The following is a 27,918-nucleotide window of genomic DNA, read 5'->3' on the forward strand; positions in this document are numbered from 1 at the left end:
ATGATAGTCCCCTGAGGCCACCTGGGCCACAGTTCCCTCCCACGCCGGGAGCAGGTCCCCACTGCCTCTCGGATGAGCGAACACAGCTCCCAGGCTCCAACCCACAGGCACCCACAGATGAGCCTCTGCCAGCCTTCTTCACCCGGCTTCTGCTGGTCCAAAGTAGCTGTGACTGAAACCCATGATGTCGGGTCAGCACGCTGCAGGACTTCCTGGCAGAGGCAGGAGGACTGGTGCTGAGTGCTCGGGGCCTCAGCCAAACCCTCGCCACTCCTGGAAGCCTCAGGCCCATACAGAGGCTCCTGGTCACAGACACAGCTGCCCAAGGTGTGGAAGTGCAGGCCAGCCGGTCATTTTGAGTGGTCTTGAGTTGCCAAGCTGCTGGCGCTCAGGGTCTGAGGCATGGTCTCCTTCACTTGGAAGCCCCAGGAGCCTCCCAGCGCCCCTATATCTGCATCCAAGAGAAGATTCACCACCACCCTCCACACACGCGGGTTGCTTTCTTCGAGACAGGCCCCACTCTCAGCCCAGGCTGGAGGTGCAGTGGCGCCGAGCTCAGCTCACTGGCCTCCACTCCCCAGGGCCTGGGTTTACTCCTCCTGTCTCTTCAGCCTCCCAGGAATGCCTGGAGGTGAGTCACAATCACACCGGGTTATCTCTTGTTTTTTTGTTTTTTTTTTGTTTTTTTTTTTGAGATCGGAGTTCTTGTCGTCGCCCATAGGTTGGAGTGTGGCGCCATCTCGGCGCACTGCAAGCTCCACCTCCTGCCTCACTGAGTCCTTCCACCACTCCAGTGAGTTGGGACTACAGGCCTCGGGCCACCACGCCTCGGTTGTTGCCTGCAGGCACTGGCCAGGATGGTCTCATCTCTGACTGCGGGATCCCACCTCCCAGCCTCTCTCGGCCTCCCAAAGTGCTTGGATTACAGGCTTGAGCCACCGCCTGGCCTTTTTGAGATCAGAGTTCTCGCTTCATAGGCTCCTGCTGAGTGTGCAGGGCTATCTCCACTACACTGAAGCTTCTTCCGGCCCCGGAAGCTGCCGCTTATTCAGCCTCCCCGCGGTAGCTGACTACAGGCGTCACGCCACCACGCTAATTTTAAAAGGCTGAGCTTTTTAGTAGAGACAATTTCACTGTGTTAGCCAGGATGGTCTCAATTCCTGACCTTCGCCGCGGATCCACCGCCATTTCGCCTCCCAAAGTGCTGGGATTACAGCGGAGCCACTGCACCGCAATTTTTGTATTTTAGTAGAGACAGGGTTTCACCATCGGACCAGGTTGGCCCCAAACTCCTATTCTCTAGGTGATCTGCCCACCTCTGCCTCCCAAAGTGCTGGCATTACAAGCGTGAGCCACTGCACCTGGTCAGGGTTGGATGTTTTAATCTCAAACACTGGACCCCACGGCAGGCTGGTGGGAGCAGAGGCCACCTGTGCCCAGTGGAAGGGCCAGCACTGCAGGGCTGTGTCGAGGTCGGAGGCCGCCATGTGGGGGCATGGGCCCCAGGGCAGAACCCGTTCCACCCCCAGGAATGGGCCCCAGGGCAGAGTCCGTTCCACCCCCATGCCTGCAGTGATCTCCAGTGCTCTGAGGTAAGTGGCAGTGGCTTCTTGGGAGCCCACCTGCCTTCGAGGGAGGAGCTGACACTACAGCGTGTGAGACAGCGGCACAGCTGCCCTGTAGGACAGGGCCTCCCAGCCCCACTCCCAGACATGGCTGCACTGGTGGACCTCAGCACATGGCCAGCTGCATGCGGCCCCAGAGGAGGACAAAGGTGCTTCTTACACACAGGAGATGAAGCTTTCAGGGTCAGTGAGCAGACTGAGGCCTGGCCAGGCCCCTCTGGTGGGCACATTTCTGCTTGTGCTAGAAGCTGCCCAACCCAATGCTGTGGGCCTCCTTGGGGCCCAGACAGAGCCCTAGAAACCCACAGAACCAGGGACGGGTTGATGCTTCCAAGGCGTTCTAATAGATGATGAGTGGCCACGCAGTGTGTGTGTACCAGCTGCATGCAAAGAACCCTCACCCCTCACAGCCCCTCAGAGGAGCCCCGTCTTAAAGACGGGTTTCACACACGCTGTCAGGCAGGGTCAGCCCCCGAGGTCTGCCCAGGTGGCAGCCTCACTGTGCCCGCCACATGTGTGTGGATCGAGGCTACCCAGATGCAGTCAGGGCTCAGGGGCTGTGCAGGCTGAGTCTGTGTGGACGGCACAGGCCTCCGTTCTGCATCCCAGCATGGTACTGAGCACAACTCTCTCGGCCATGCCTGGGCACTGCCGAGACCTTCCTCTGCTTTGTTCTCCTCCCCAGCACTGGCACAATCCCATGCCCGGCACCGCCCAGCCAGCTCTGTCTCTGCGCTCTAGAACACAAGCCCCACGGGGGTCAGGATGCCTGCCACCTCCTCGCGCCTGGCGTGGCATGCAGCGGGTTCTGAGATGAGCCGATCATCTTTCAGGTTTGGTAGGGCAGGTTTGCAGGCCCTACCAGAGAATGCATATTTCTGTAGGTGTGGGGAAGGACTGGGACCTGGCCTCCCCCACGGCTGGACACACCCCTACCCCAGGCCAGATGCGGCACCCACCTCCAGGGAACATGGTGAGCGCCTGCTGTATCAAGAGAGACGCCTTCTCCCTGGCAGAGCTCCGCTCGTGCTCAGGGAGGTCTGTCTGCTGGCTCAGCAGGAAATACGCCAGTGGAACGGAGAAGGCAAAATTTGGGAGCTGGGACAGGTTCCGATGAGCCTACAGGGGATGAAGCAACAGTGTGGAGGGAGCCTTATGTCAAAGACAAAACACGTCAGTCTGCAGACGCGCTGACGACACCAATGAGCCGTACCCGGAGCAGGTATATTCTGCGGGCAACACGGGGGCCTTTTTCCAACTTAGCATGAAGATAACTTAAAACATCCACCCGGGGGCTTTCCGTGAAGAAGAGACAGAGGACGTGGGAGCACCTAAGGAGCAGACTGCGCGGGAGTGCGGAGGCTGTGGGGAGTGAGGGTCCCACCTGCCCCAGGCGCTCCTCTTCGAAGCTCAGCGTCAATATTCTCAACGTGGAAAATTTACAAAGACGAGAGCAGCCCACCGGGCACGAGTCTCCGAGAGCAGCCCACCGGGCGCGAGTTTCCGGGAGCAGCCCACGACCACGCGCGCGTTTCTCTTGCCCTTCTCAGCCTTATCATAGCCACGTGACTCACAGCATTTTCTTTTTTTTTTTTTTTGAGACGGAGTCTGGCTCTGTCGCCCAGGCTGGAGTGCAGTGGCTGGATCTCAGCTCACTGCAAGCTCCGCCTCCCGGGTTCACGCCATTCTCCGGCCTCAGCCTCCTGAGTAGCTGGGACTACAGGCGCCCGCCACCTCGCCCGGCTAGTTTTTTGTATTTTTTAGTAGAGACGGGGTTTCACGGTGTTCGCCAGGATGGTCTCGATCTCCTGACCTCGTGATCCGCCCGTCTCGGCCTCCCAAAGTGCTGGGATTACAGGCTTGAGCCACTGCGCCCGGCCATACTCACAGCATTTTCTATCAAAATGGGATCACAGACTCAGTTTTGTGACCTTAACACCATCATCAACATTCTTCTGCAGACCCATTTTGAGGACCTCCCTGAGGTTTCCCTGCACCTACACTTCTGTGAGCTCCAGGAATTTCTTTTTTTTTTGAGACGGAGTCTCGCTCTGTCGCCCAGGCTGGAGTGCAGTGGTGCGATCTCGGCTCACTACAAGCTCTGCCTCCTGGGTTCACGCCATTCTCCGGCCTCAGCCTCCCGAGTAGCTGGGACTACAGGCGCCCGCCACCTCGCCCGGCTAGTTTTTTGTATTTTTTTAGTAGAGACGGGGTTTCACCGTGTTAGCCAGGATGGTCTCGATCTCCTGACCTCGTGATCCGCCCGTCTCGGCCTCCCAAAGTGCTGGGATTACAGGCTTGAGCCACCGCGCTCGGCCCAGGAATTTCTATAAACCATATTCCTGGGGGGGGAGACTTCCTGGCCAACTATGCCAAATGCTAAAAAATCGGAATAATGTACCCACTTTCATCATCCATGAACATGCGCAATGAAAACATTCAACACAGCAACAGAGAAAGTCCAGAGCTGTCACGCCTTCTCCCCACCCCAGGCCCTGCTGGAGGTTAGCATTACAAAGCCCCACGTGTCCACCTACAGAAGCGCTACCCCAGGAACATGATGGGAGCCCAGGTGTCAATTTAAATTTCCTAGGAGCTGCATTAACGAGAACACCGGTGATATTCACTTTAATACAGTATCTCTAACCCAATGCACCTCAATTATTCCAACACGTGTCTGTGTAAGTTACGGGGACAGAGCTCAAGCCTCTCCTGCTGTGCTCACACTCCTGCCACGGAACAGGACGGACGTGCTAGGGGCCCCTGAGCCAGCCCCACGCAGCCAGCCCTTCCTCTGCCTCCCAGCTGCGCTGCAGCCTCCCGAACTGCCCACGAGGAGCTCAGGTCTCGCCAGTTTTTCGTCTTTGCCAGCATCACGGTCCTTGCAGACACATTTGTGCAGCTGTGCACACCCGTGAGGCTTCTGACATGAGGCTGCCGCGCTGTCCCTAGGAAAACCGGACTCCACTCCCTGCAGGCAGCAAGGGAGAAAACAAGGCAGGCGGACGGGGTTCTCCCTCGGACGGTGACCATTTCATCCCCAAACTGTCCCCTGAGCACACAGACACCAAACCAAGAAAACAGAAGAAGCAGATGTCCGTCCCTCCACGGGACCTCACCAGCCTCGCACCTACCTCCCACTCCTGGAAGAGGCGGATCAGGTACTCGTAGTTCCGGGCCCGCAAGGCCAGGTGGTCGATCAGCAGCAGCATGCAGAGGGGGTCCTCGTCCGGCTCCAGACTTCCAGAGGCAGCACAGAGAGCAGAGCAAAGGGGACCACGGGCACCATCAGGCTGGCCTGCAGCCAGGACAGGGAGCACGGGCGGGCTTGGCCCTGAGCGGACACTCACCTCAGAATGAGCTTGCAGTACTCCAGCGCCGTGCGCGGGCAGCCTCGCTTCTCCAGGAAGCTCATCTGCTTGTAGAGGGCCAAGTAGAAGCTCCTAGATCCAAAATAGTTCCACATGAATTACAGCGACACAAAGGAGAACGCCCTGTGGACAGCGCTGCGGCCAGTACCCGCTCCACCCCACCCTCCGCTCAGCGCCCCGGCCAGTACCCACTCCACCCCATCCTCTGCTCAGCGCCCTGGCCAGTACCCACTCCACCCCATCCTCTGCTCAGCGCCCTGGCCAGTACCCACTCCACCCCATCCTCCAACAGCCCCGCCAGTACTCCACTCCACCTCACCTGACTAGCCTGGCCAGCACCACCCACTCCACCCCACCCTCCGCTCAGCGCCCCGGCCAGTACCCACTCCACCCCACCCTCTGTCCCTTTCTATGCCTGGAAATATTAATATTTTATAATCTACTTCAAAGAACTAAGAATTTCATTGGAAGAGATAAAACTAACATAAAGAAAACCAGTGGGGGAAACTCAGACCCAGCACACAGTGCAGACAATCCGTGCAGAAGGGGTCAGTGGACCTTGGCCCAGGAGGGCCGAGGGGAGGAGTGGATCCCACACTGGAGACAACCCAGGGCGTCCAGAGAAACAGGGCGCTGCACACAGGAGAGGCAGGACAGCGGACAGAAGCTGGTCTGCTCCACAAAAGGCCCACAGGACAGGCTGCGGGAAGGTCTGGTGGAAGCCAGTCCAGGTCTGACCACTGAGGGCTGATGCCAGAGGGATGGCTTTAGGGGCAGAAGTATCTGAAAGAAGAGAGTCCTGCACATGTGGCCGCTCAGCACAGGGGAGCAAGGGTCAGGCTGACTCTAAGCTCCTCACTGATTTAAGCTCAAACCTGCAAAGCCCTCCAAAGCTTCTAAACTTGCCAGGGACAGGCTTTCTCAGCCAGACATAGAAGGAAATGCAATTGCAGAGCCCACTGTGGAGATGTGGTTTGTCAGTCTCACTTCCTTTTTTTTTGGAGAGACAAGGTCTCACTCTGTTGCCCAGGCTGGAGTGCACTGGCACGATCTCAGCTCACTGCAGCCTCAACCTCCTGCTCGCTTGAGCGATACTCTTGCCTCAACCTCCCAAGTACCTGGGACCACAGGCACGCGCCACCAGGCCTAGCTAGTTTTTAAAATGTTCTGTAGTGGCCAGGCGCAGTGGCTCACGCCTGTAATCCCAGCACTTTGGGAGGCCGAGGCAGGTGGATCACAAGATCAGGAGATCCAGACCATCCTGGCTAACACGGTGAAACTCTCTCTACTAAAAAATACAAAACATTAGCCGGGCGTGGTGGCACGTGCCTGTGGTACCAGCTACTCGGGAGGCTGAGGCAGGAAAATTGCTTGAACCTGGGAGGCAGAGCTTGCAGTGAGCCGAAATCGTGCCACTGCACTCCAGCAGGGGCAACAGAACAAGACTCCATCTCAAAAAAAAAAAAAAAAAAAAAGTTCTGTACAGACTGCATCTTGCCATGGTGCTCAGACTGGTCTTGACACCTGGGCTCAAGCAATCCTCCCACCTCAGCCTCCCAGAGTGCTGGGACTACAGGCGTGAACCACTGTGCCCAGCCAGGCTCATTTCTAACACAAACATTTATTTTTATTTTTTAAGAGATGGGGTCTCACTTTGGTGCCCAGGCTGGACTTGAACTCCTGGGCTCAGCAGACCTCCCACTCTGACCTCCAGAGTGGCATCAGGCATATCCACAGACAAATGTAAACCTGGGCTGAGCCAATCCAATCCCTCCATCCTTGGGCCCAGAGAGAGCAAGGCGGGTCACTCTGGACCTGTGGGCCCTGGTCCACCCTGGAGGGCAGTCATGCGGTGCCCGCTGCACCTCCCCCAGCCTCACTCGCAGGAGAAGGGAGGGGGAGCTGCATCCCCTCCAGGGCGGCTGCACTCACCTGTTCTCGGGTCTGCGGTAATCCAGCCTGCAGGCCCCGCTGGTGAGACTGAACAGGGGGTGGAAGGCACACTCCATGCTGTACAGCGCTCGCTCTGCAGGCACAGGGACGCCAGGGGAGGTGTCATGGCCACACACAGCAACCACAGCCCCTCCTCTGACGATGGACAACAAGGAAAGGTCTGGACGGAAGGTCATGAAACTAGAATTCTGGACACTGAGAGGGCAGACATGACCCTGGGTACCCTGGATGCCAGGCTGCATTTATTTCAACCACAGAACTTGTCAGCTTGAGACGGAAACATCTTAAACACCATGAAGCACAATTGCCGCCACGTCCTGACAGAACCCGCCGTCCATGTGTGCAGCACAGGCGTGTCCACCTGAGGCTGCGCGTGCACACTGACATCAGCACCACTGTTTACAGCAGCCCACATGGCTGTCAACTCATGACAGACACACAAAACGTGGTCCGTCCACACGGTGGAGTAAAAACGAACAATGTTCTGGTCCATGCTACAATGAGGATGAACCCTGAAAACTTTATTGTAAATAAAAGCCAGAGGGCCAGATGCGGTGGCTCACGCCTGTGATCCCAGCACTCTGGGAGGCCGAGGCGGGCGGATCACGAGGTCAGGAAATCGAGACCATCCTGGCGAACACGGTGAAACCCGTCTCTACTAAAAATACAAAAAATTAGCCGGGTGTGTTGGCGGCTGCCTGTAGTCCCAGCTACTCGGGAGGCTGAGGCGTATATTAAACACCAACAACAAACAAAAGCTTTCAATGGGTAAGTTCTGTGCTATGTGGGTTGTGTCTCAATAAAGCTGTCATGGATATCCTGGCAACCCCCATCATCTTACACCACCGCATCTGTCTTGATGGCCTGAGATGCTCCCACAGCTGACGGGAACGGGTGGGGGCTCTGCCTTACCTACGAGGTCTCGAGCCATCTCCTGATCCTCTTGAAAGCGGCAGGCATCGCTGAGCTGCAGGAGCGAGTCAACGTGATAAGGGCTCGTCTGGAGCAGAACCTACCAGAAGGGAGGACAGCCCTGGAGGAAAGGCACACGCAGCCCTCTTGGGGACAGACACCCAGCAAGGCCCCAGCTACCAGGCACGCCTTTCTTTCAGGCATTTAAAACCAGGGGAGGCTGGGCACAGTGGATCACGCCTGTAATCCCAGCACTTCAGGAGGGCGAGGCAGCAGGATCACTTGAGATCTGGAGTTTGAGACCAGCCTGGGCAACGTGGCAAAATCTGGTCTCTAATAAAAATACAAAAATTAGCCGGGTGTGGTGGCGTGTGCCTGTAATCCCGGTTACTTGGGAGGCTGAGGCAGGAGAACTGCTTGAACCCGGGCCGAGACTGCGCCAATGCACTCTAGCTTAGGCAAGAGAGTGAGCCTCCGACTCCAAAAACAAACGGGAATTACCAGGGTCGACACTCACAACATCCCCCAACTCAAAACAGGCTAGTTATTATTGCTAAGCTGAACCAATGGTACGACTTAAAGCAAGAATTCAAACCTGACGTGCCCAGGCCAGGGCCACCTAACTCCCCACCACACCCCAAGAAAGAGGAATGGAAAGCAGCAGCTTTTCCCACAGGGGAGACGACGCTGAGCTCTCAGAAGCATCCTGCCCCTGACCACAGCCTTGAGGCAGCGTGGACGGGGTGAGGGTGGCCAGAGAGGGTGAGGACGGGCTCCCTCTGGTTCTGAAGACGGGGTTGGTCAGGGTCTCGTGACCCTGGGGCACCAAGCCTGGGGGTTTGTAAAGAGAGGACTCCATCACTGACAGGTGGATGGGCTTCCCGGGGATTGTGAGGGCAGTGGTGGCTACATGGCCCCTGCTCCTGTCAGGGGCTGCGAGGACCACGCACCACGATGTTGTTCGGCTCCATAGACTCCACGGCCACCAGGAACTTGTGCTGAGCCTGCTGGTACTCCTCACTGTGCTCAAACGCAAAGAAGGAGAGGCCTTTTCTCGATTCCAGCAGCCGCATGGACAGACCTGGGAGGGGAGAGTGCTCAGGGAGGGTGTGCCGGGAGCAGGGACGTGGGCAGCTCCAAGCACAGCCTTCACCCTCATGTTCTTGACGAGGCCCCTGTGATACCAACAGACTTGACCTGAGTGTGTACTCATGCATATCACCCAGGTCCGGGCACCCTCCCAGAACACCCGCCGTGTGGTCTACACCAGGAGACGGCATCCTGTCTGCTTTAGTTTCCTATCAAGACGTGTTTCCCCCCAGAACTCAGATATAGCTCAAGCCCCATTGGCCTGGAGGGAATGTCAGGGACAAGGACACACACAGTTCACAGGTCACCAGATCTGACCAGGCCAAGCACTGTCCCCAGACCAAGTCTGACTGAGGTGAATGTCCAGGGTGGCCGTGGAAGGGCGGGGTGCAGTGCGGTGGCACAGTCGGCCACAGCACCAGGCCTCGGAAGCCACAGAGCTTTGTAGCGTGTGGCCACCCTCTCCCTCTGCTCCTCCCGTCTGACTGGGTGCACGGGGCCCAGTTTCTTCTGATAAACCTGAAAAGCTCAGCCTCCCAGGACCTCATGGAATAGGTCCCCTGCAGTGATACCTTCTTGGTGGCCCTGCCCAAGGCCCGAGTCCTGCAGGAACACATGGCCATGGAGCCCCTGTCTGCAGTGCTCAGGGGTTCCTGCTAGGAAGGGAAGGGGCCGTGAGCAGCAGCGTTCACCTTTGGACAGCACAGGCCTCGCTCTTAGACGCGTCCTTACAGAATGCACGCAGGCAATCTCTGGCACCCCCCAGACACAGGCGCAGGAGAGGCAGGCATGGGAGCCGCGGCAGCACTGACTGCAGCAGCCAAGCCAATCGCCAAGGGCACCGCACCGCTCCCTTCCCACAGGTCATCCCTGCCCTGGCCCCTGAGGGCCTCCTGACACTTCCCCGCACACACCACCAAGCACCCAACACTCCGTGCCTGTCTTCATTGCTGCAATTTATCTTAAAATCACGTGCACTTATTAGTTTGCAATAATATACAAAATACTGCAGTTTAAAATGAACTCGATTGCTTCCATAAGGGAAAGGTCGATGGCAGAACGGTAGGAAGAACCTGCAGGAAAAGACAGTCACACAAAGACGGTGCCTGGGAGGCTCTGTGTCGAGGTCCTGGGCCAGGCCTCCAGCACTCAAGCCCTCAGTGTGGCAACAAACAGTCACACAGTGCGCACCGGTGCTCCTGGAGCGAGAGGCTCGGCTCAAGGGGCACTGATGACCCCCGGTGCCCAACGCGGGCCAGTGCCCAGACCCACCCCCAGCAGCCTCTGCAGACCCTCACCTGGTTTGCTGTACCGGGGCCAGGTGCTCTTAGGGGTGGTCAGCCATGTGCACTTGGGGTACACGCGCTGTCTCTGCCGTGGCCTGGGGAGAACGGGACACAGGTACAGCTTTACTTCCTGTGGTGTGTGGGGACCAAGGCTTGGCTGCCTGATCCCTGCAGGGGCTGTGGAAGCAAAACTGAGGGGCGGAGAAGGCATGTGTGGCAGGGTGGGGTGCAATAGGGACAGGATGCAAACAAGCCTCAGCAACTGCTGCGGGACGGGTGCAGCAGGGAGGGCCCCACAGAGAGAGAAACAATTCTGGCCGGACGCGGTGGCTCACACCTATAATCCCGGCACTTTGAGAGGCCAAGATGGGAGGATTTATTTATTTATTTATTTATTTATTTTGAGACGGAGTCTCGCTCTGTGCCCCAGGCTGGAGTGCAGTGGCGCGATCTCAGCTCACTGCAAGCTCCGCCCCCCGGGTTCCCGCCATTCTCCTGCCTCAGCCTCCCGAGTAGCTGGGACTACAGGCGCCCGCCACCTCGCCCGGCTAGTTTTTTGTATTTTTTTAGTAGAGACGGGGTTTCACCGTGTTAACCAGGATGGTCTCGATCTCCTGACCTCGTGATCCGCCCGTCTCGGCCTCCCAAAGTGCTGGGAGGATTTCTTGAACCCAGGAGTTCCAGACTGGCCTGGGCAAGACAGCAAAACCCCATTTCTACGAAGGATTTTAAAAATTAGCCTGGCGTGATGGTCTGCACCTGTGATCCCAGCACTCCAGCCTGGGCGACAGAGCGAGACCCTGTCTCAAGAAGAAAACAAAAAAAGAAAACGAAAAGAAAGAGAATAACATGCTAATATTTCCACATGCCCATCACTCAACTTAAGAAACCAACCATCTCTGATGTAACAGCAGCTCCGTGCCTTTTCCATGCTGCCCTACCCGCCCCGCTCAGATACCACCCGACCAGTGCTTAGGGTAGGCCTGACCCCTGTGGCAGGGGTCACATAACAGAGTGCCCCACATAACAGAGCTCAGGGCACTCTGCCTGAACACACAGGCGCAGGAGAGGTGGGGCGTGGGAGCTGTGGCAGCACGGACAGCAGCAGCCATGCCCACAGTCACCGTCAGCACAATGCCGTTCCCTTCCCATGGGGCCATCCCTGCCCTGGCCCCAGGCCCCCCCAGATCAGCCACTGCAGAGTGGAGGCCAGCGTGGTGGGCCCTCCTGACGTGAAGGTGGCCCCAGCCTGCTTCTCCTGCCTGCAGCACACGCCCAGGCCTAGGAGAGTCAGCCCTTCAGCACTCTCCTGTGCCAGGTCTACAGAATCCCAGGGACAGCCTGACCCCAGGTCAGCCGTCCCACAAAGCGAGTCAGGAGGCCTCCAGAACAGACCCAACGAGGCAGCCTGGGCAGATGCTGGGAGCGGGCAGGGGACAGGAGTCCGGAGGAGCTCTGAAGGCGGGCAGGCACCCTGAGCAACAGGAGTAGTGCCGAGGTGCCAGGGCAATGAGCTGGCCCGGCTGGCATAGTGGGAAGTCAGGGGCCCAAGAAAAGCGGTGCGTGTGTTATTCTGAGACGCTGAGAGAACCACCAGAAGCGGAAACAGAAACAGGCCAGGCCTTGTCTTGGAGGAGCAGGACAAGGAATGAATAAAAAGGGAACTGTGGCTTCTCCACGGAAGTCTTTTGGTAGGAATTAAATTTTTAAAGAAATAATGTAACAAAAAGTATAATACTACTATAAAAATAATAAAGGCAATTATTGTCAACAAATTACCATTAATAATTATAATTTGCAGAAATAAAACCATGCAAAAATGTAAAGAAATGGCAAAGACAGACCAAGCAGATGCAAACAAAGAGGGGGATGAGGCAGAACCCTCAGCTCAGGGAAATACAGATAATAAAGTAGACATTTTAAAGTCAATTTTTCACTAACATTCCCAAGGAAACACACCAACACCAAAAATGTAAAGTAAAATATAAAGCAAAACCTGTTAGAAATCCAGGGAAAGTGTGAACAGCAGCATATGAAAACATCCTCAATCTACCCAGAATCAAAACACCAACACTTCTGCCCACACACGATGACGGATTTCCAGACCCCTATCATCTACACGAGTGGAAGCTGAAGGACCCAGGCAGACGCTGCGTGTGAGCTGGTGACTCTACCGAAGGGCACTGGCAGGTGACTCGAGATGGGAAAACTCATTCTTGGGCAGATTCACAGAAATGCCTGCAGACAAGGGGGACTGTAGCCAACATCTGGACACATGCTACCACTGGGGTAAGGAAATGACCGGGGTATACCATGGTGCAGAAACAAGGCTTAGGCCGGGCATGGGGGCTCACACCTGTAATCCCAGCACTTTGGGAGGCCGGGTGCGGTGGCTCAGTGCTGTTAATCCAAGCACTTTGGGAGGCAGAGGCGGGCAGATCACTTGAGGTCAGGAGTTTGACACCAGCCTGGCCGATGTGGTGAAACCCCGTATCTACTAAAAATACAAAAAATAGCCGAGCATGGTGGCGCGTGCCTGTAATCCCAGTTACTTAGGAAGCTGAGGCAGGAGAATCGTTTGAACCCAGGAGGCGGAGGTTGCAGTGAGCTGAGATTGCACCACTGAGCTCCAGCCTGGGTGACAAAGCAAGACTCCGTCTCAAAAAAAACAAAAAAAAAACAAAAAAAACAAACAAAAGAAAACAATGCTTAGAACTCAGACGTGCAAATAAAAGAGGATGTGTCTGGCTGGGCGTGGTGGCTCATGCCTGTAATCCTAGCACTTCGGGAGGCGGAGGGAGGAGCACCGCTTGAAACCAGGAGTTTGACACCAGGCCAGCCTGGACAACAAAGTAAGACCTTGTTTCTACAAAAAATAAAATAAAATAAATTAGCGGTGGCATGTGCCTGTAGTTCCAGCTATTTGGGAGGCTGAGATGGGAGGATCACTTCAGGCCACGAGTTCAAAACCAGACTGGGCAACCCAGCAAGATCAGGTCTCTTAAAAAAAAAAAAAAAAAAAAAAAAAAAAAGACAAAGCCTTCTGGACACTTCAATGGAGAGTTCAGAGGCGGAACAGGCCTCCTACGTAAACTCCCAGAAGCAGACACCCTGCTTTTCCTCCTATAAGGAGCGTAAGACCCTGCGCTCCTCATCACAGCCGGCCATCCTCGTCTAGGGCTGCCCAACCACTAAGAACTACTGAATGGACACAGATGAAATTTATCTTGGCCGGGCGCCATGGCTCACGCCTGTAATCCCAGCACTTTGAGAGGCCAAGGCAGGTGGATCACCTGAGGTCAGGAGTTCCAGACCAGCTTGGCCAACATGGTGAAACTCCATCTCTACTAAAAAAAAAAAAAAAAAAAAATTAGCTGGGCGTGGTGGAGTGCACCTGCAATCCCAGCTACTCGGGAGGCTGAGGCAGGAAAACTGCTTGAACCCAGGAGGTGGAGGTTACAGTGAGCTGGGATCGTACCTCTGAGCTCCAGCCTGCACGACAGAGCAAGAATCTGTCTCCAAAAAAAAAAAAAAAAAAAGAAAGAAAGAAAGAAACTTATGTCAGAACCTGAACTTCACGTTAGTTTTGCTCTGAGAAGCAAAACTGGAATCTTTTTTTTTTTTTGAGATGGAGTTTCACTCTCGTTGCCCAGGCTGGAGTGCAATGGCACGATCTTGGCTCACCGCAACCTCCATCTCCCGGTTTCAAGCGATTCTCCTGCTTCAGCCTCCCGAGTAACTGAGATTACAGGCATGCACCACCACGCCCGGCTAATTTTTTGTATTTTTAATAGAGACAGGGTTTCTCTATGTTAGTCAGGCTGATCTCCAACTCCCGACCTCAGGTGATCTGCCCGCCTCGGCCTCCCAAAGTGCCGGGATTATAGGCATGAGCCACCGCAACAAAACTAGAATCTCAAAATTTAACAGCTTTTGAAAACTTTTGAGACGGGGTCTTACTTTGTGGCCCAGGCTGGAATGCAGTGGTGTGATCTCAGCTCATTGCAACCTCTGCCTCCTGGGTTCAAGCAATTCTCCTGCCTCAGCTTCCCAAGTAGCTGGGATTACAGGCATGCGCCACCATGCCCAGCCAATTTTTGTATTTTTAGTACAGACAGGGTTTCACTATGGTCTCGAACTCCTGACTTCAGGTGATCCACCCGCCTCAGCCTCCCAAAGTGCTGGGATTACAGACGTAAGCACCACATCCAGTCTGGCTTTTGAAATCTTACACTGGGGATGGAGACCAAGGACTCTGGGTATCTCCACAACCCACAGTCACAGACAAGGTTATACACAATCTGTGGACTCCCTTTCAGATCCCAATTCTAAGGGTTATGTGTGACTCTGGCTTCCAATATTCTCCCTCAGGGGTTAACTGGCTTCGGGAACACCACCCCGTCAAGAGTCTAAGAAGGAATGAAGCAGCTGTGAGAAGACAGTTTAGTGTGGACCTTACCTTTGTTCCCCCAGGACTGCCCGGGCACCAAAATACCTTTTCAGTTCTGTGTCTGGATTCAAGTGTCTAGGGAATTGAAAATTTTAGAAAGAAACATGAAATTATGTTCTACAATGATTCCAAAAATTTCAGAAAGCCACCTAATAATCAAGGAAAGAAAACGGATTTTTGGCTTGAAAGGCAGCTTCCAGGCCTCCTTTCTTTCAAATCACCACCCCATCCATGGTTGAGGCCTCGCCACTGTGGGCACCACAGGGAAGCCGCTGGTTACTCTGCTGCGACGGCGCTCGGTGAGCGCTGTGTCAAGAGGCCCTGGGTGTGACACACATCTGTTTCTGCGGCTGGGTCAGGGCAGCACACGCACCCTGAGACCACATTACTGTGTCTTAACTGACCCCAGGGCACTGTCTTTTTTAAGCTGGCAATAATGTCTGAAGCAGAGACAGCAATTCATTAAGCATCTATAAGACCAAGAGAGGAACAGTCATCCAAGGATGACAGGATAAGGAGGAACTTTTTGACCAGACCTGGTGGTTCACACCTGTTAATTCCAGCCTTTTGGGAGGCTGAGGCAAGAGAATCTCTCGCGCCCAGGAGGTGGAGGCTGCAGTGCACTATGATCACAACACTGCACTCCAGCCTGGGTGACAGAGAGATCCTGTCTCTTAAAGAAAAAGAAGGAACTCTCTCAGCTAAAAGTCCTCTGAAATATGGATGACTTCCTTTCCTCCTTGTTCCTATTTCCTTTTTTTGGGAGACAGAGTCTTGCTCTGTCACCCAGGCTGGAGTGTAGTGGCATGACCTTTGGTTCACTGCAACCTCTGCCTCCTGGGTTCAAGAGATTCTCCCACCTCAGCCTCCTGAGTGGCTGGAATTACAGGCACCCACCACCACATCCAGCTAATGTTTGTATTTTTTTTTTCTTTTTTCTTTTGAGACAGAGTTTTGCTTGTTGCCCAGGCTGGAGTGCAGTGACGCAGTCTCAGATCCCTGCAACCTCTGCCTCCCACGTTGAAGCAATTTTCCTGCCTCAGTCTCCCCAGTAGCTGGGATTACAGGTGTGCACCATGCCTGGCTAATTTTGTATTTTTACTAGAGACAGGGTTTCTCCATGTTGGTCAGGCTGGACTCAAACTCCCGACCTCAGGTGTTCCACTCAATTCAGCCTCTCAAAGTGCTGGGATTACAGGTGTGAGCCACCACACCCAGAAATTTTTGTATTTTTACTAGAGACGGGGTTTCTCCATGTTGGCCAGGCTGGTCTCAAACTCCTGACGTCGGGTGATCTGCCCGCCTCAGCCTCCCAAAGTGCTGGGATTACAGGCGTGAGCCACGGGGCCCAGTCTATTTCCTAAATGATTAATATAAACTCATTATTATTATTATTTTTTGAGACGAGTCTTACTCTGTCGCCCAGGCTGGAGTGCAGTGGTGCGATCTCGGCTCACTGCAAGCTCTGCCTCCCGGGTTCACGCCATTCTCCTGCCTCAGCCTCCCGAGTAGCTGGGACTACAGGCGCCCACCACCACGCCTGGCTAATTTTTTGTATTTTTAGTAGACACAGGGTTTCACTGTGTTAGCTGGGATGGTCTCTATCTCCTGACCTCGTGATCTGCTTGCCTTGGCCTCCCAAAGTGCTGGGATTACAGGCGTGAGCCACTGCGCCCAGCCAATAAACTCATATTATTTTAAAATAAAGATAGTACATTTTCTTTTTCCTTTTTTAGAGAACCTTTTCCTCCCACGGAGTCTCTGTGGCAGCCGCAGAGAAGGGCGGGGGCAGAGAAGGGCGGGGGCCACACCTGTGCTCCACGTAGAGAATGTGCTTCCTGGAGCTCAGGGGAGCTGGGCCCGGACGGTTCAACCCAGTGCTGTCCTCAATCCTCTCCAGGATGCGATCAATATCTTCTAGTACGTTTTCCTAAAAGCCCCAAAACAACCTCTTAATCACCACACTGACATTATTTTAAATGTTGTAACAATAACAAAATTATTTATTTTAAAAGAGACCTATTATATTGTATTTCCTTCCTAAAGGACAGCGTAAGTCAAACACTATGTACCATACACGCATTTAGAAAAAAGAGGAGATGCTTTCTAAGAGGCGCTCAGCATAGACAGAATCACGAGCCAGAAGGACCCTAGAAAAAACTGGGCATCCCACGTCCTCCCGGTGTGCTCGCCTCCTCAGGCGAACAGGGTTGGGACTTAGCGACACTCTCGTCTCAGGACACACTCAGACGGGGACGAAGGGCAATGATGAAAACGTATTTTTTTCTGATGACAGACTAGCTCCAGTGGTGGGCTTTATGCCCACCATCCAATTAACCCGTAAGCATGGCACAGATGTCAGGGCAAACAGCAAGCGCCCCGCGGGCCACAGGAGCACCAGGACAAGGAGGGACGTCCTCACAAGATCACACATTCCCCCAGAGACACAGAGCAGAGCGCGACCCCAAGGAACAAGGGTAAAAACAGGAAGCAGAATTTAGCAAGCAGTTTTTCCTTTTCTTTTTCTCTGATCTCTTAATTAGTTATACTCCTAATAGGAAGGAATAAAAATACTAAGTAAACTTCTTTCAACACCACCTTGAAAAATGCCAGAAGAGAACGCGGAGGGAGTCAGGCAGAGGGAGAAAGCAGAGCCCGGCCCGACTCACATACCGATGCTTCTCCCGTGCTGCTTTTCTTATTTTTCTGTTTCTTTTTCTTCTTCCGGAGTTTGCCACTTGCATTAGACTAATGATAGGAACACATTTTAATCAGTGGAACGAGAAGTAAATCTTAAGAACTGAGAATTAAAGCAGCAAGCGTGACTCCACCCTCACCTAAGCAGTCCCCCCTCCCTCCGTGTCCTGGAAGTCCCTTCGACTCAGTTTCTTCCCTCCAGCAGACACCTTCCCACCTCTCCGAGCCCCCTGCTCTCACGTCCCTTGGGCTGTGCTACAGGAGTCCCCAGGGCCCTCTAGTGTCCAGCCTCACAATGGCTCACAGGGCTCTGACCTGGTCCAGCTCTCATTTCTCACTTTGTCGGCCACTCCCTGAAGACCAGGGCCTTGCTGTGCCCCCGCCGCCTCACACTGAACCTGCACCTGTGGTCCCCTACACCCGCACCTGGCCAACCCCTTCTAACAGCATAAAGCCTCCGCGGGAAGCCCCCAGGACCCCGAGCCTCAAGGCAGGACCCACTTGTCACTTCACCTCTACGTTGCCCTCTCAACCAGAGGCTCCTGGGGGGCGAAGGCGCGTTCCCAGCACCCAGGAAGGCCCCCAAGAACACATGTTGGAGAAATGAACACAAGCTCTCCTTTTAGGGCCCCTCTCCTGTGCTGTGGAGCGCAGCAGCAGGTTGTCTGCATCTCTGCCCGTCCCACATTGACCTGACCTGCACGTTTCTTCAAAGTTACACCAGCACCCAGATCCACAACTCAGCCAAGCAGACACTCAGGCACAGTTAGGAAGAACACACGTGTCATTACACACACTGCTGGGCAGGCGCAGACTCTCCTGAACGCAGGAGACAGGCCTCAGATCTTTACACATTTCATACAAATCTCATCAAGGTTCCCAAGTAAATTTGGGGGTAACTAGCTGTTAACCAAAATTGAACTCCGAAAATTACACCTCCAAGGAAAATCACAGCACGGGATACATGTGGCTGGGTGCCTTGAAACCCTCCCGTCTGATTCCCCCTCCTCACCACTCAGCCCCCCACCTGCTCTGGGGGCGCTGTCCCGGCAACATCTCCATCCGTCTTGCTCTCCGTGTTTCCACGCCGAGCCCTTCCTTTGTTCCCTCGTGCTGCAGTGTCTGTGAGCGCACAGCCGGACCTCTCCCCGTTCACCACAGGGTCATCCTCGAGATCATCAATGTTTATCTGGAAAAACAGGTTGGAGAAGAGCCAGGGCGTCACTCACAGTGTGAACGCTGATGCTGAGATATGAATAGTGAGATGTGGACGGGCCTGCGCTGGGGACACCCAGGGTCAGTGTGAGAGGCTGGATGGGAGAGAATGCAAGAACCGGAGACCGCTGGACACAGCAATGACTCAGCTCTGGCTCAGGGGGACTTTGTCAGTGAGCTCTCCGGGAAGCCGGGGCCCCGAGGCTGTGTGATATCTCTGCCTTCAGAGATGATGTAAGGAAGACTCCTCAAATATTGTAATTCACCCCATTTACAGAGGATCACCTGCAGGACAAAATGTTAAACACATATATTCAGCCAAAGCATTAAAGTTCCTTCTTCCTCCTTTCTCCTCAAGCCTCAGCTTCTTTCCAGAAGAAGGCAGGAAAAAAAGGCACCAAGGACCCATCAACCTACAAACTTTTCCTAATGAAAATGATAGGCCAGGCGAGGTGCTCACGCCTGTAATCCCAGCACTTGGGAGGTCGATGCAGGCAGATTACTTGAGGTCAGGAGTTCAAGACCAGCCTGGCCAACATGGCGAAACCCTGTCTCTATGGTGAAACCCCATCTCTACCAAAAATACAAAAATTAGCCAGGCATAGTGGCGGGCGCCTGTAATCCCAGCTACTTGGGAGGCTGAAGTGGTAGAATCGTTTGAACCCGGGAGGCAGAGGTTGCTGTGAGTCAAGATGACACCACTACCCTCCAGCCTGGGCGACAGAGCAAGACTCCATCTCAAAATAGAAAACGAAAATGACATACGATAAAAATAATTCATACAATGGAAACTTCTCTCTTTCTTTTTGAGACAGGGTCTCGCTCCGTCGTCCTGGCTGCAGTGCAGCAGTGTGATCTCGGTTCACTGCAGCCTTGGCCTCCTGGGCTCAAACATCCCCCTGCCTCAGTCCCCCAAGTAGCTGGAACTACAGGCATGAGCTACCATGCCTGGCTGATTTTTTAAATTTTTTGTAGACATGGGGTCTCACCACATTGCCCAGGCTGGCCTTGAGCTCCTGACCTCAAGCGATCCCCTCCTGCCTCAGCCTCCCAAAGAGCTGGAGTCTTAGGCGTGAGCCACCGCGCCAAGTCTGGAACCTTTTATACAATGAGAATGAATGAATGAATGAACCACCATTGCACACACAATATGGACGAATCTTAGGAGCATAATATTAAATGGATAAAACCTCACAACATACATTCACATACAGATGGGAGGGGAGACACGCAGTGGGAGAAGGGTAAGAACTAGAAAAGTTCTAGCTCTTCAGCTCGTGAAAGACTAAACAAATAAAAGAACAGCCGGGCGCAGTGGCTCACGCCTGTCATCCCAGCACTTTGGGAGGCTGAGGCGGGCAGATCACCGTCTCTACTAAAAATACAAAAAAATTAGCCAGGTGTGGTGGCAGGTGCCTGTAGTCCCAGCTATTCGGGAGGCTGAGGCAGGAGAATGGCGTGAACCCAGAAGGCAGAGCTTGCAGTGAGCCGAGATCGTGCCACTGCACTCCAGCCTGGGCAACAGAGCGAAACTCCGTCTCAAAAAAAAAAAAAAAAAAAAAAGACAAATATAAAAGAGGCTGGCTGGGCACGGTGGCTCATGACTGTTATCCCAGCACTTTGGGAAGCTGAAGCAGGTGGATCATGAGGTCAGGAGTTTGAGACCAGCCTGGCCAACACGGTGAAACCCAGTCTCTACTAAAAATAAAAAAATTAGCTGGGTGTGGTGGTGTGTGCCTGTAATCCCAGCTACTCAGGAGGCCGAGGCAGGAGAATGGCGTGAACCTGGGAGGCAGAGGCTGCAGTGAGCTGAGATCATGTCACTGTACTCCAGCCTGGGCAACAGAGCGAGACTCCATCTCAAAAAAAAAAAAGGCTAACAGACTGGGTGCGGTGGCTCACGCCTATAATCCCAGCGCTTTGGGAGGCTGAGGCAGGAGGATCATCTGAGCCCAGGAGTTTGAAACCAGCCTAGGCAACACAGCGAGACCACATCTCTACAAAAAATCAGCAGGGCGTGGTGGCACGCAAGTCGAGTCCCGGCTACTCGGGCGGCAGAGGAGGACTGCTAGAGCCCAGCGGCTGGAGTCTGGAACCTGGAGTGAGCCACAATTACGCAACAGTGCTCCAGTGTGGGCAACAGAGCAAGACTCTAGCTCTCAATTTTTTTTTAAACAAGCTAACAGGCCAGGTGCGGTGGCTCAAGCCTATAATCCCAGCACTTTGGGAGGCAGAGACAGGCGGATCACGAGGTCAGGAGATCGAGACCATCCTGGCTAACACGGTGAAACCCCGTCTCTACTAAAAAATACAAAAAACTAGCCGGGCGTGGTGGCGGGCGCCTGTAGTCCCAGCTACTCGGGAGGCTGAGGCAGGAGAATGGCGTAAGCCCGGGAGGCGGAGCTTGCAGTGAGCTGAGATCTGGCCACTGCACTCCAGCCTGGGCGACAGAGCCAGACTCTGCCTAAAAAAAAAAAAAAAAAAAAAAAAACAAGCTAACAGAGACCAGCATCAACCATTCTTTACGAACTAGGAGATTGTTTGATTCAATGTAATGCACTAACGTTCAAAAAGAAATAAAACTGCCTGTTTAATTTAAAACATCTTGAAAACCACAAAGCTCACAAAACAAAATCAGCTCCAAGCCCCACAGCCCTGAGATAGTTTCTGAAACAGATTGAGACTCGGCTGCACCTGGGGACTCTCCCTGGCGGGAGCACAAGACAGACACCCAGGCCATGGTTGCTGAAGAGAAGAAAGCACAAGGCAGGTTTGTGCTCGCCGGTCAGTTTTCTCTCCAGTGGAGGCTCCCACATGACAAGGATACAATTCAGAAGCCTCTTACGCCCGTCGAGAAAATCCATGGCAGTATAGACGTGTTATGTAAAAAGAGCCCCTGATTTGAAAACACTGAAACTCCACCAAAACAAGGCTTGTCCCATCCCAGCAGCACCATGACGGTGATTCTCACGGTGATACCTCCTTCTGCCTGGCCTTCGCTGGAGAAGCTGGGGCCTAGGCATGGACCAGCTGCTTTGCACCCTGCAGTCAAGGAAGAAAGCTGAAACAAAGCGTCCTGTTGAAATGTTTCTAACTTGTGGGCAGTCACTGGTAAATTGGATCTACACCATCTCCAACATTCAGCTGATGATGATGTCTCTTAGTGAAGCTGGGTGCTGGTTTACTTCTCTGTTTTTAGAGATGGGGTCTCACTATGCTGCCCAGGCTGGCCTCAAATTCCTGTGGTCGCGGGATCCTCCTCCCCAGGAGCTGTGACTACAGGCACGCGCCACCACACCCAATTCACTTTTTTTTTCCTTTTTTTGAGATGGAGTCTTGCTCTGTTGCCCAGTCTGGAAAGCAATGGTGTGATCTCGGCTCACTACAACCTCTGCTTCCTGGATTCAAGCAATTCTCCTGCCTCAGCCTCCCGAGTAACTGGGACTACAGGCGCCTGCCACCATGCCCGGCTAATTTTTGTATTTTTAGTAGAGAGGGGGTTTCACCATGTTGGCCAGGCTGGTCTCGAACTCCTGACCTCATGATCTGACCGCCTCGGCCTCCCAAAGTGCTGGGATTACAGGCGTGAGCCACCGCGCCCGGCCAACACCCAATGTACTTTTATTGACTCATGCTGACTTCCTAACAAAAAAAAAATCTTATTTTGAGGTGTTTGACAAATCAAATTCCTAAAAAGCTCTATGCCAAGCTGAACTTCAGTGGAAAGGAGCCTGCCTGTGTACACGGACAGCAAGTGTGACAGGCCCAGGAGCCTGTGTGTGGACACGGACAGCAAGCGTGATAGGCCCAGGAGCCTGTCTGTGGACACGGACAACACGTGTGTTAGGTCCAGGAGCCTGTCTGTGGACACGGGCAGCGATGTGATAGGCAAGGCCTGTCTGTGGACCGCGAGACGCTTGCGATGTTAGGCCCAGGAGCCTGTGTGTGGACACGGGCAGCCGCGTGTGATGAGCCCAGGAGCCTGTGTGTGGACACGGAGCGCCGCATTAGTATTAGGTCAAGGCCTGTGTGTGGACCGCGTGTGTTGACCCAGAGCCTGTGTGTGGACACAGGCAACATGTGTGATAGGCCCAGGAGCCTGTGTGTGGACACGGGCAACATGTGTGATAGGCCCAGGAGCCTGTGTGTGGACCGGACAACACGTGTGTTAGGTCCAGGAGCCTGTCTGTGGACACGGGCAGCACGTGTGATAGGCCCAGGAGCCTGTCTGTGGACACGGGCAGCACGTGTGTTAGGCCCAGGAGCCTGTGTGTGGACCGCGGAGCAGCCGTGTGATAGGCCCAGAGGAGCCTGTGTGTGTGGACACGAGACATGCGTGTGTTAGTCCAGGAGCCTGTGTGGACCTGGGAGCCTTTATGTGTGAATAGGCCAGGAGCCTGTGTGTGGACCACCGGGCAGCTGCGTGTGATAGGCCCAGGTTTTGCTTCTTCAGTGAAGTTTTGGTGATGACACGATCTTTTTTTTTTTTTGAGGCGGAGTCTCGCTCTGTGCCAAGCTGCACCATCTGTACCTGTGAACCTCTCCCATCCATGAAAGCGGTTCTGTACCTGGACCTTCCTTCTTCCCTCCGTCGTCAATCTAAAGTTCTTAGCTGAGCTTCTAGAGAACCAAGTTTTGGTCTTACTCATTTTCTCCATTTTGTCCATATTCTATTCTATGCATTCCTCTCTTTGATTAGTTTCTTCCTTCTACACATTTTAAGTTTAATTTGCTCTTTTTCTAGTTTAAGGTAGAAGTTCCAGGTAAAATTTCTTGATTTTTAAACACTTCTAATTTAAAATTTACAATTATAAAGTTCTAACCATTGTTTTAGTTGCATCCCTGAAATTTTGATAGGCTGTTATTTTTCGTTACCAATCAGTTCAAAAAAATATTCTAGGCCAGGCCTGGTGGCTCACCTATAATCCCAGCACACTGGCTTTCAAAAAAGTGAAAACATAGGCCAGGTGTGGTAATGCGCACCTGTAGTTCCAGCTACTAGGAGGGGCTGAGGTGGGAGGAGGATGGTTTGAGCCCAAAAGTCGAGGTTACAGTGAGCTATAATTGTGACACTGAACTCCAGCCTGGGCAATAGAAATGAACCATGTCTCTAAAAACCAAAACACATACCCACACACAGCAAGAAACAGACACAGTTGAATGTAGAAATAGACAAATCCAATCATTGTTATTATTTGTTTTATTTATTTTTTGAGCCGGAATCTCTCTTTGTCACCCAGGCTGGGGAGTCTAGTGGCACAATCTCAGTTCATTGCAACCTCCACCTCCCGAGGGTTCAAGCAATTCTCCTGCCTCCAGCCTCGAGTAGCTGGGATTACAGGCACCCACACCACCCGTGCCTGGCTAATTTTGTATTCTTTTGTTTTCAGGGCCAGTCTAGCTCTGTCACCCAGGCTGGAGGCCACGAGGTAAGCGCGATCTCAGCTCACTGCAACCTCTGGCTCCCAGGTTCACGCCATTCTCCTGCCTCATACCAAGTAGCTGGGACTACAGGCTCCACCACCACAGCTTCTTTTTTGTATTTTTTAAGTAGAGGCGAGGTTTCCACCCGTGTTAGCCAGGATGGTCTGATCTCCTGACCTTGTGATCCGCCTGCCTGGGCCTCCCAAAATGCTGGGATTACAGGCATGAGCCGCACAATGCCTGGCCCAATTTTGTATTCTTAGTAGAGATGGAGTTTCACCATATTGGCCAGGCTGGTCTCGGGCACTCCTGACCTCAGGCCAGTCTGCCCACCTCTGCCTCCCAAAGTACTGGGAGCTGTAATCCCAGCACTTTGGGAGGCCAAGCCAGAGGATCGTGAGCCAGGAGTTCAAAGACCCCAACAAAATAACTTTATGAAGATCTTGTCTTTGAATAAATAAAATTTTAAAAGAGACACACCATATCTCTCACTGAGTGCATTCACATTCAAAACCAAATTCAGTCCTAGTGGCTGTTTAATGTGTCTCATACTTCTGTTTATTAAGAGCTATTTAACAGAGCGTAATAAGCATTTCTATTATATTATTTCCAAATATGAGTTGTAAGGGCAAAAAAGTATAGAATGCTTAAATTAAGATCGATGTGTGCCATTGGATAAAAATTCTTTGAAATTCCCTAAGAACACGGCGAGGCGGTGGCTCGCCTGCATCCCAACTTGCACGGGAGGCGAGGCGGGTGGATCACAAGGTCCAGGAGATGCGGGGCCATGGTGACCCCGTCTCTACTAAAATAGAAAAAAAATTAGCGGAGCATGGTGAGGCCTGTAGTCCCAGCTACTTTCACGGGAGGCTGAGGCAGAATGGCGTGAACCAGGGGCCGAGGCTTGCAGTGAGCGAGATTGCGCCCTGCCTCCAGCCTGGGCAACAGGCAAGACTCCGTCTCAAAAAAAAAAAAAAAAGAAATTCCTAAGAACACAAGCACGATAAGCAGACGGCTCATCCACGGAGGCTGTTGGTGTTACTGACACTCCAAACTCATTCCAGAAAGTCCAAAAGGGTGTGTGTGGTTTCTGACCTTACAGACTCTTATTCTGTCAACTCATGAACCACACTGTTTCCCAATTCCCACCAACACAAATATAAGTACCAAAAAGATTAAATATTTAAATGGAAAAACCAAAAAAGCATTAAAAGAACAAGCTGAGCACAGTAGGGTATGCTGTAGTCCCAGCTGCTCAGGAGGCTGAGGCAGGAGGATCACCGTCAGGGGAAGATCTATGTGAAGACACTAGAGAGATGGATGTGTAACAATGAGAAAAGTGGCTCCGGTTTCTTTCAGCACGCAGAAATTAAAGAATTTAAAGAACAAACAAACAGAGAAAATACGTTAAAGACAATTGATAGCAAGCTTTCACGAACAAAAAGATTGTTTAAACTCCCTATAAAAAGGCAAAGGAGGCCGGTCGCGGTGGCTCAAGCCTGTAATCCCAGCACTTTGGGAGGCCGAGGCGGGTAGGATCACAAGGTCAGGAGATGAGAGACCATCTGGCTAACACAGTGAAACCCCGTCTCTACTAAAAAAAAAAATACAAAAAACTAGCTGGTACGGTGGGGCGGGAGGCCTGTAGTCCCAGGTGCTCAGGAGGAGAGCTGAGGCAGGAGGTCGTGAACCAGGGCCAGACTTGCAGTGAGCTGAGATCCGGCCACTGCCAGTCCCAGCTAAAACAGGCGCCAGGCGCTCCGCCCTCAAAAAAAGAGCAAAGGATAGGGGCGAGGTCGCGTGGCTCAAGCCTGTAATCCAGCACTTTGGGAGGCGAGGCAGGCGGATGCAGTCCAGGAGGTCGAGACCATCCTGGCTAAACCGGTGAAACCCGTCTCTAGTAAAAATACAAAAAAACTAGCAGGCGAGGTGGTGGTGATCTGTAGTCCCAGCTACTGGGAGGCTGAGGCAGGAGAATGAAGCGTAAACCGGGGAGAGCTTGCAGTGAGCCGAGATCCGGCCCTGCGCTCCCAGCCTGGGGCGACAGAGCGAGACTCCGTCTCAAAAAAAAAAAAAAAAAAAAAAAGGCAAAGGATATAAACAGGTTGTCACAAAGAGAACTATAAATGGTCAACAAGTACATAGCTAGGTGCTGCATTTCACTAACAAAGAAGTGTAAAATAAAATAACGTGATATCATTTTTGACAAATTATATTGACAAAAATTTAAAGACTTATGGGGGCCAAGCACAGTGGCTCATGCCTGTAATGCCAACACTCTGAGAGGCCAAGGTGAGAGGACTGTTTGAGCCCAGGAGTTCAAGGTTGCAGTGACCTAGGACTGTGCCAATGCACTTCGGCCTGGGCAACAGGGAAAGATTCCATCTCAAAAAAAAAAAACAAAAACCAAAAAAAAACCACTTTCAGTAACTGCTGTGAATCTAGCAAATTATTGAACCTTGACGGTGGTCTTGCGGACCCGTAAAGGTGGAATTGATGTGAGAAGGGCAGTCAACCAAGCATGGTGACTCACGCCTGTAGTTCCAGCACTTTGTGAGGCTGAGGTGAACAGACTGTTTGAGCGCAGGAGTTCTACACCTGCCTGGGCAACAAGGTGAAACCTCGTCTCTACCAAAAAAAAAAAAAATTAGCCTGGCATGGTGACACCCACCCGTAGTCCTAGATACCCAGGAGGCTGAGGTGGGAGGATCGCAGAGTCCGCAGAAGCAGAGTTACAGACGGAGGCCAGGGCTTAGGAGAAAACGGCACAGGACCACATGTGCAAACCATGCAGTCAAACTGGTTACTTCCCCGTGCCAGAAACGTGCTGCCGGAGATGCAACGAAGAGTAAGACTAACCCACTGGGTTAGGCTGATGGGGATGCAGCGGAGAAGAGCAAGGTCCTGGGTTAGGCAGGGTTGTTGCGAGGATTAAAGGAGAATGCTCGCAGAGGCCTGGCAAGTCCTCAACTCCGGAACTGAAAGAACCCCACTCTTGCCCCTACACCAAGGCCCCATCCCCACGGTGGCCCGAGGCCCCATTTAACCCCGCCCATGCCATCGCCTCGCCCTCATGTCCTTAGCCACGCCCTGTAGCGTCATGGCCCCACGACAGCCACGTGGCTGCAGGCCCGTTTAACCCCGCCCACATCGTGGCCCGGCCCCGCTGACGTTGGTCACGCCCTTGGCATTAAGGCCCCGCCCTCCCCACAGCCCGGACCCCGCTTAACCCCGCCCATTCGGTCGCCCCGCCCCGACGACATGGCCCCGCCCCATCTCTTTGCCCCGCCCCTGAGGGCGGGATGATCCCGCCCACCTCACCGGGGTTACAACACAATTTAACGCCGCGGCCCGCCGTCCTGACCTCACGCCACCGCCCACCCGCGTCGTCCCGGCCCCGACGCACGGCCCCGCCCTCCCCACTGCAGCCGGGACCCACGTCACCAGACCTACCCCTGGCATGACGACCCCCCGCTCCCCGACCCGACTGGACGCTCGTCCCGCCCCGCGACGTCACGGGCCACCCCGCCCCCACCCGGGTCGCCGCGCTCCTCACCAGCTCGAAGCGGTTGTTGACTCGGACGCCCTCCTTCCCTGCGCCCCCGGGGCGCGGGACACCCAGCTCCCGCTTGGGCCCTTCTTCTTCCGCGTCATCGTCATCACGGAGGTCGAACTGCAGGGCGCTGGGCCCGATGGGCTCCTGGCCGCGCTGTTCCCCCCTCAGCCTCCGGAGGGCCCGGCGCGACATAGGACCGAACGACCAGGACGTCTGGAGAGAGGGAGAAGGAAGCGCAGAAAACTCGGCGGTCGGCGCGCCTGCGCACTCCTGGCGCGCGGGCTGGAGGCGGGGCCTGGCGTGCGGCGCCTGCGCGTTGCGACTCACCGGAACTTCCCCG

At 53.7% G+C, this 27,918-nt stretch overlaps 1 protein-coding gene across 7 annotated transcripts; it reads right to left on the reverse strand.

Moving 5' to 3' along the window:
* Positions 1 to 154: 154 nt before the first annotated feature.
* On the reverse strand, positions 155 to 27,867 carry LOC116271256 (transcription factor 25). 7 transcript variants are annotated; one of them, XM_031658004.1, is made up of 13 exons: positions 27,579 to 27,867; positions 18,411 to 18,572; positions 17,360 to 17,434; positions 16,498 to 16,616; positions 14,696 to 14,761; positions 10,249 to 10,331; positions 8,812 to 8,942; positions 7,862 to 7,961; positions 6,929 to 7,022; positions 4,976 to 5,068; positions 4,760 to 4,865; positions 2,585 to 2,744; positions 155 to 230 (listed from the first exon to the last, which is right to left on the reverse strand). In XM_031658004.1, exons 1-13 carry the CDS (start codon positions 27,768 to 27,770, stop codon positions 193 to 195), a joined length of 1,419 nt encoding a protein of 472 aa, XP_031513864.1. In that variant the 5' UTR covers positions 27,771 to 27,867; the 3' UTR covers positions 155 to 192. The 7 variants fall into 7 exon arrangements, 5 of the variants coding, with proteins under 5 accessions (XP_031513864.1, XP_031513865.1, XP_031513862.1 ...); XM_031658005.1 differs by lacking the exon at positions 155 to 230 and adding an exon at positions 1,947 to 2,483; XR_004179687.1 differs by lacking the exon at positions 4,760 to 4,865 and having other exon boundaries at positions 183 to 230.
* Between the last annotated feature and the right edge of the window lie 51 nt (positions 27,868 to 27,918).

Source organism: Papio anubis, chromosome 18 (genome assembly GCF_008728515.1).
Source record: "Papio anubis isolate 15944 chromosome 18, Panubis1.0, whole genome shotgun sequence".
NCBI lineage: Eukaryota > Metazoa > Chordata > Mammalia > Primates > Cercopithecidae > Papio > Papio anubis.

Excerpts from the sequence above, each read along its gene's own strand:
- LOC116271256 (XM_031658001.1), bottom strand. The coding sequence starts at position 27,770 with ATGTCGCGCCGGGCCCTCCGGAGGCTGAGGGGGGAACAGCGCGGCCAG. Across the intron at positions 18,573-27,578 it reads TCAACAACCGCTTCGAGCTG|ATAAACATTGATGATCTCGA; the intron begins GTGAGGAGCGCG and ends CTGTTTTTCCAG. Across the intron at positions 16,617-17,359 it reads GCAGCACGGGAGAAGCATCG|GAAAACGTACTAGAAGATAT; the intron begins GTATGTGAGTCG and ends TGGGGCTTTTAG.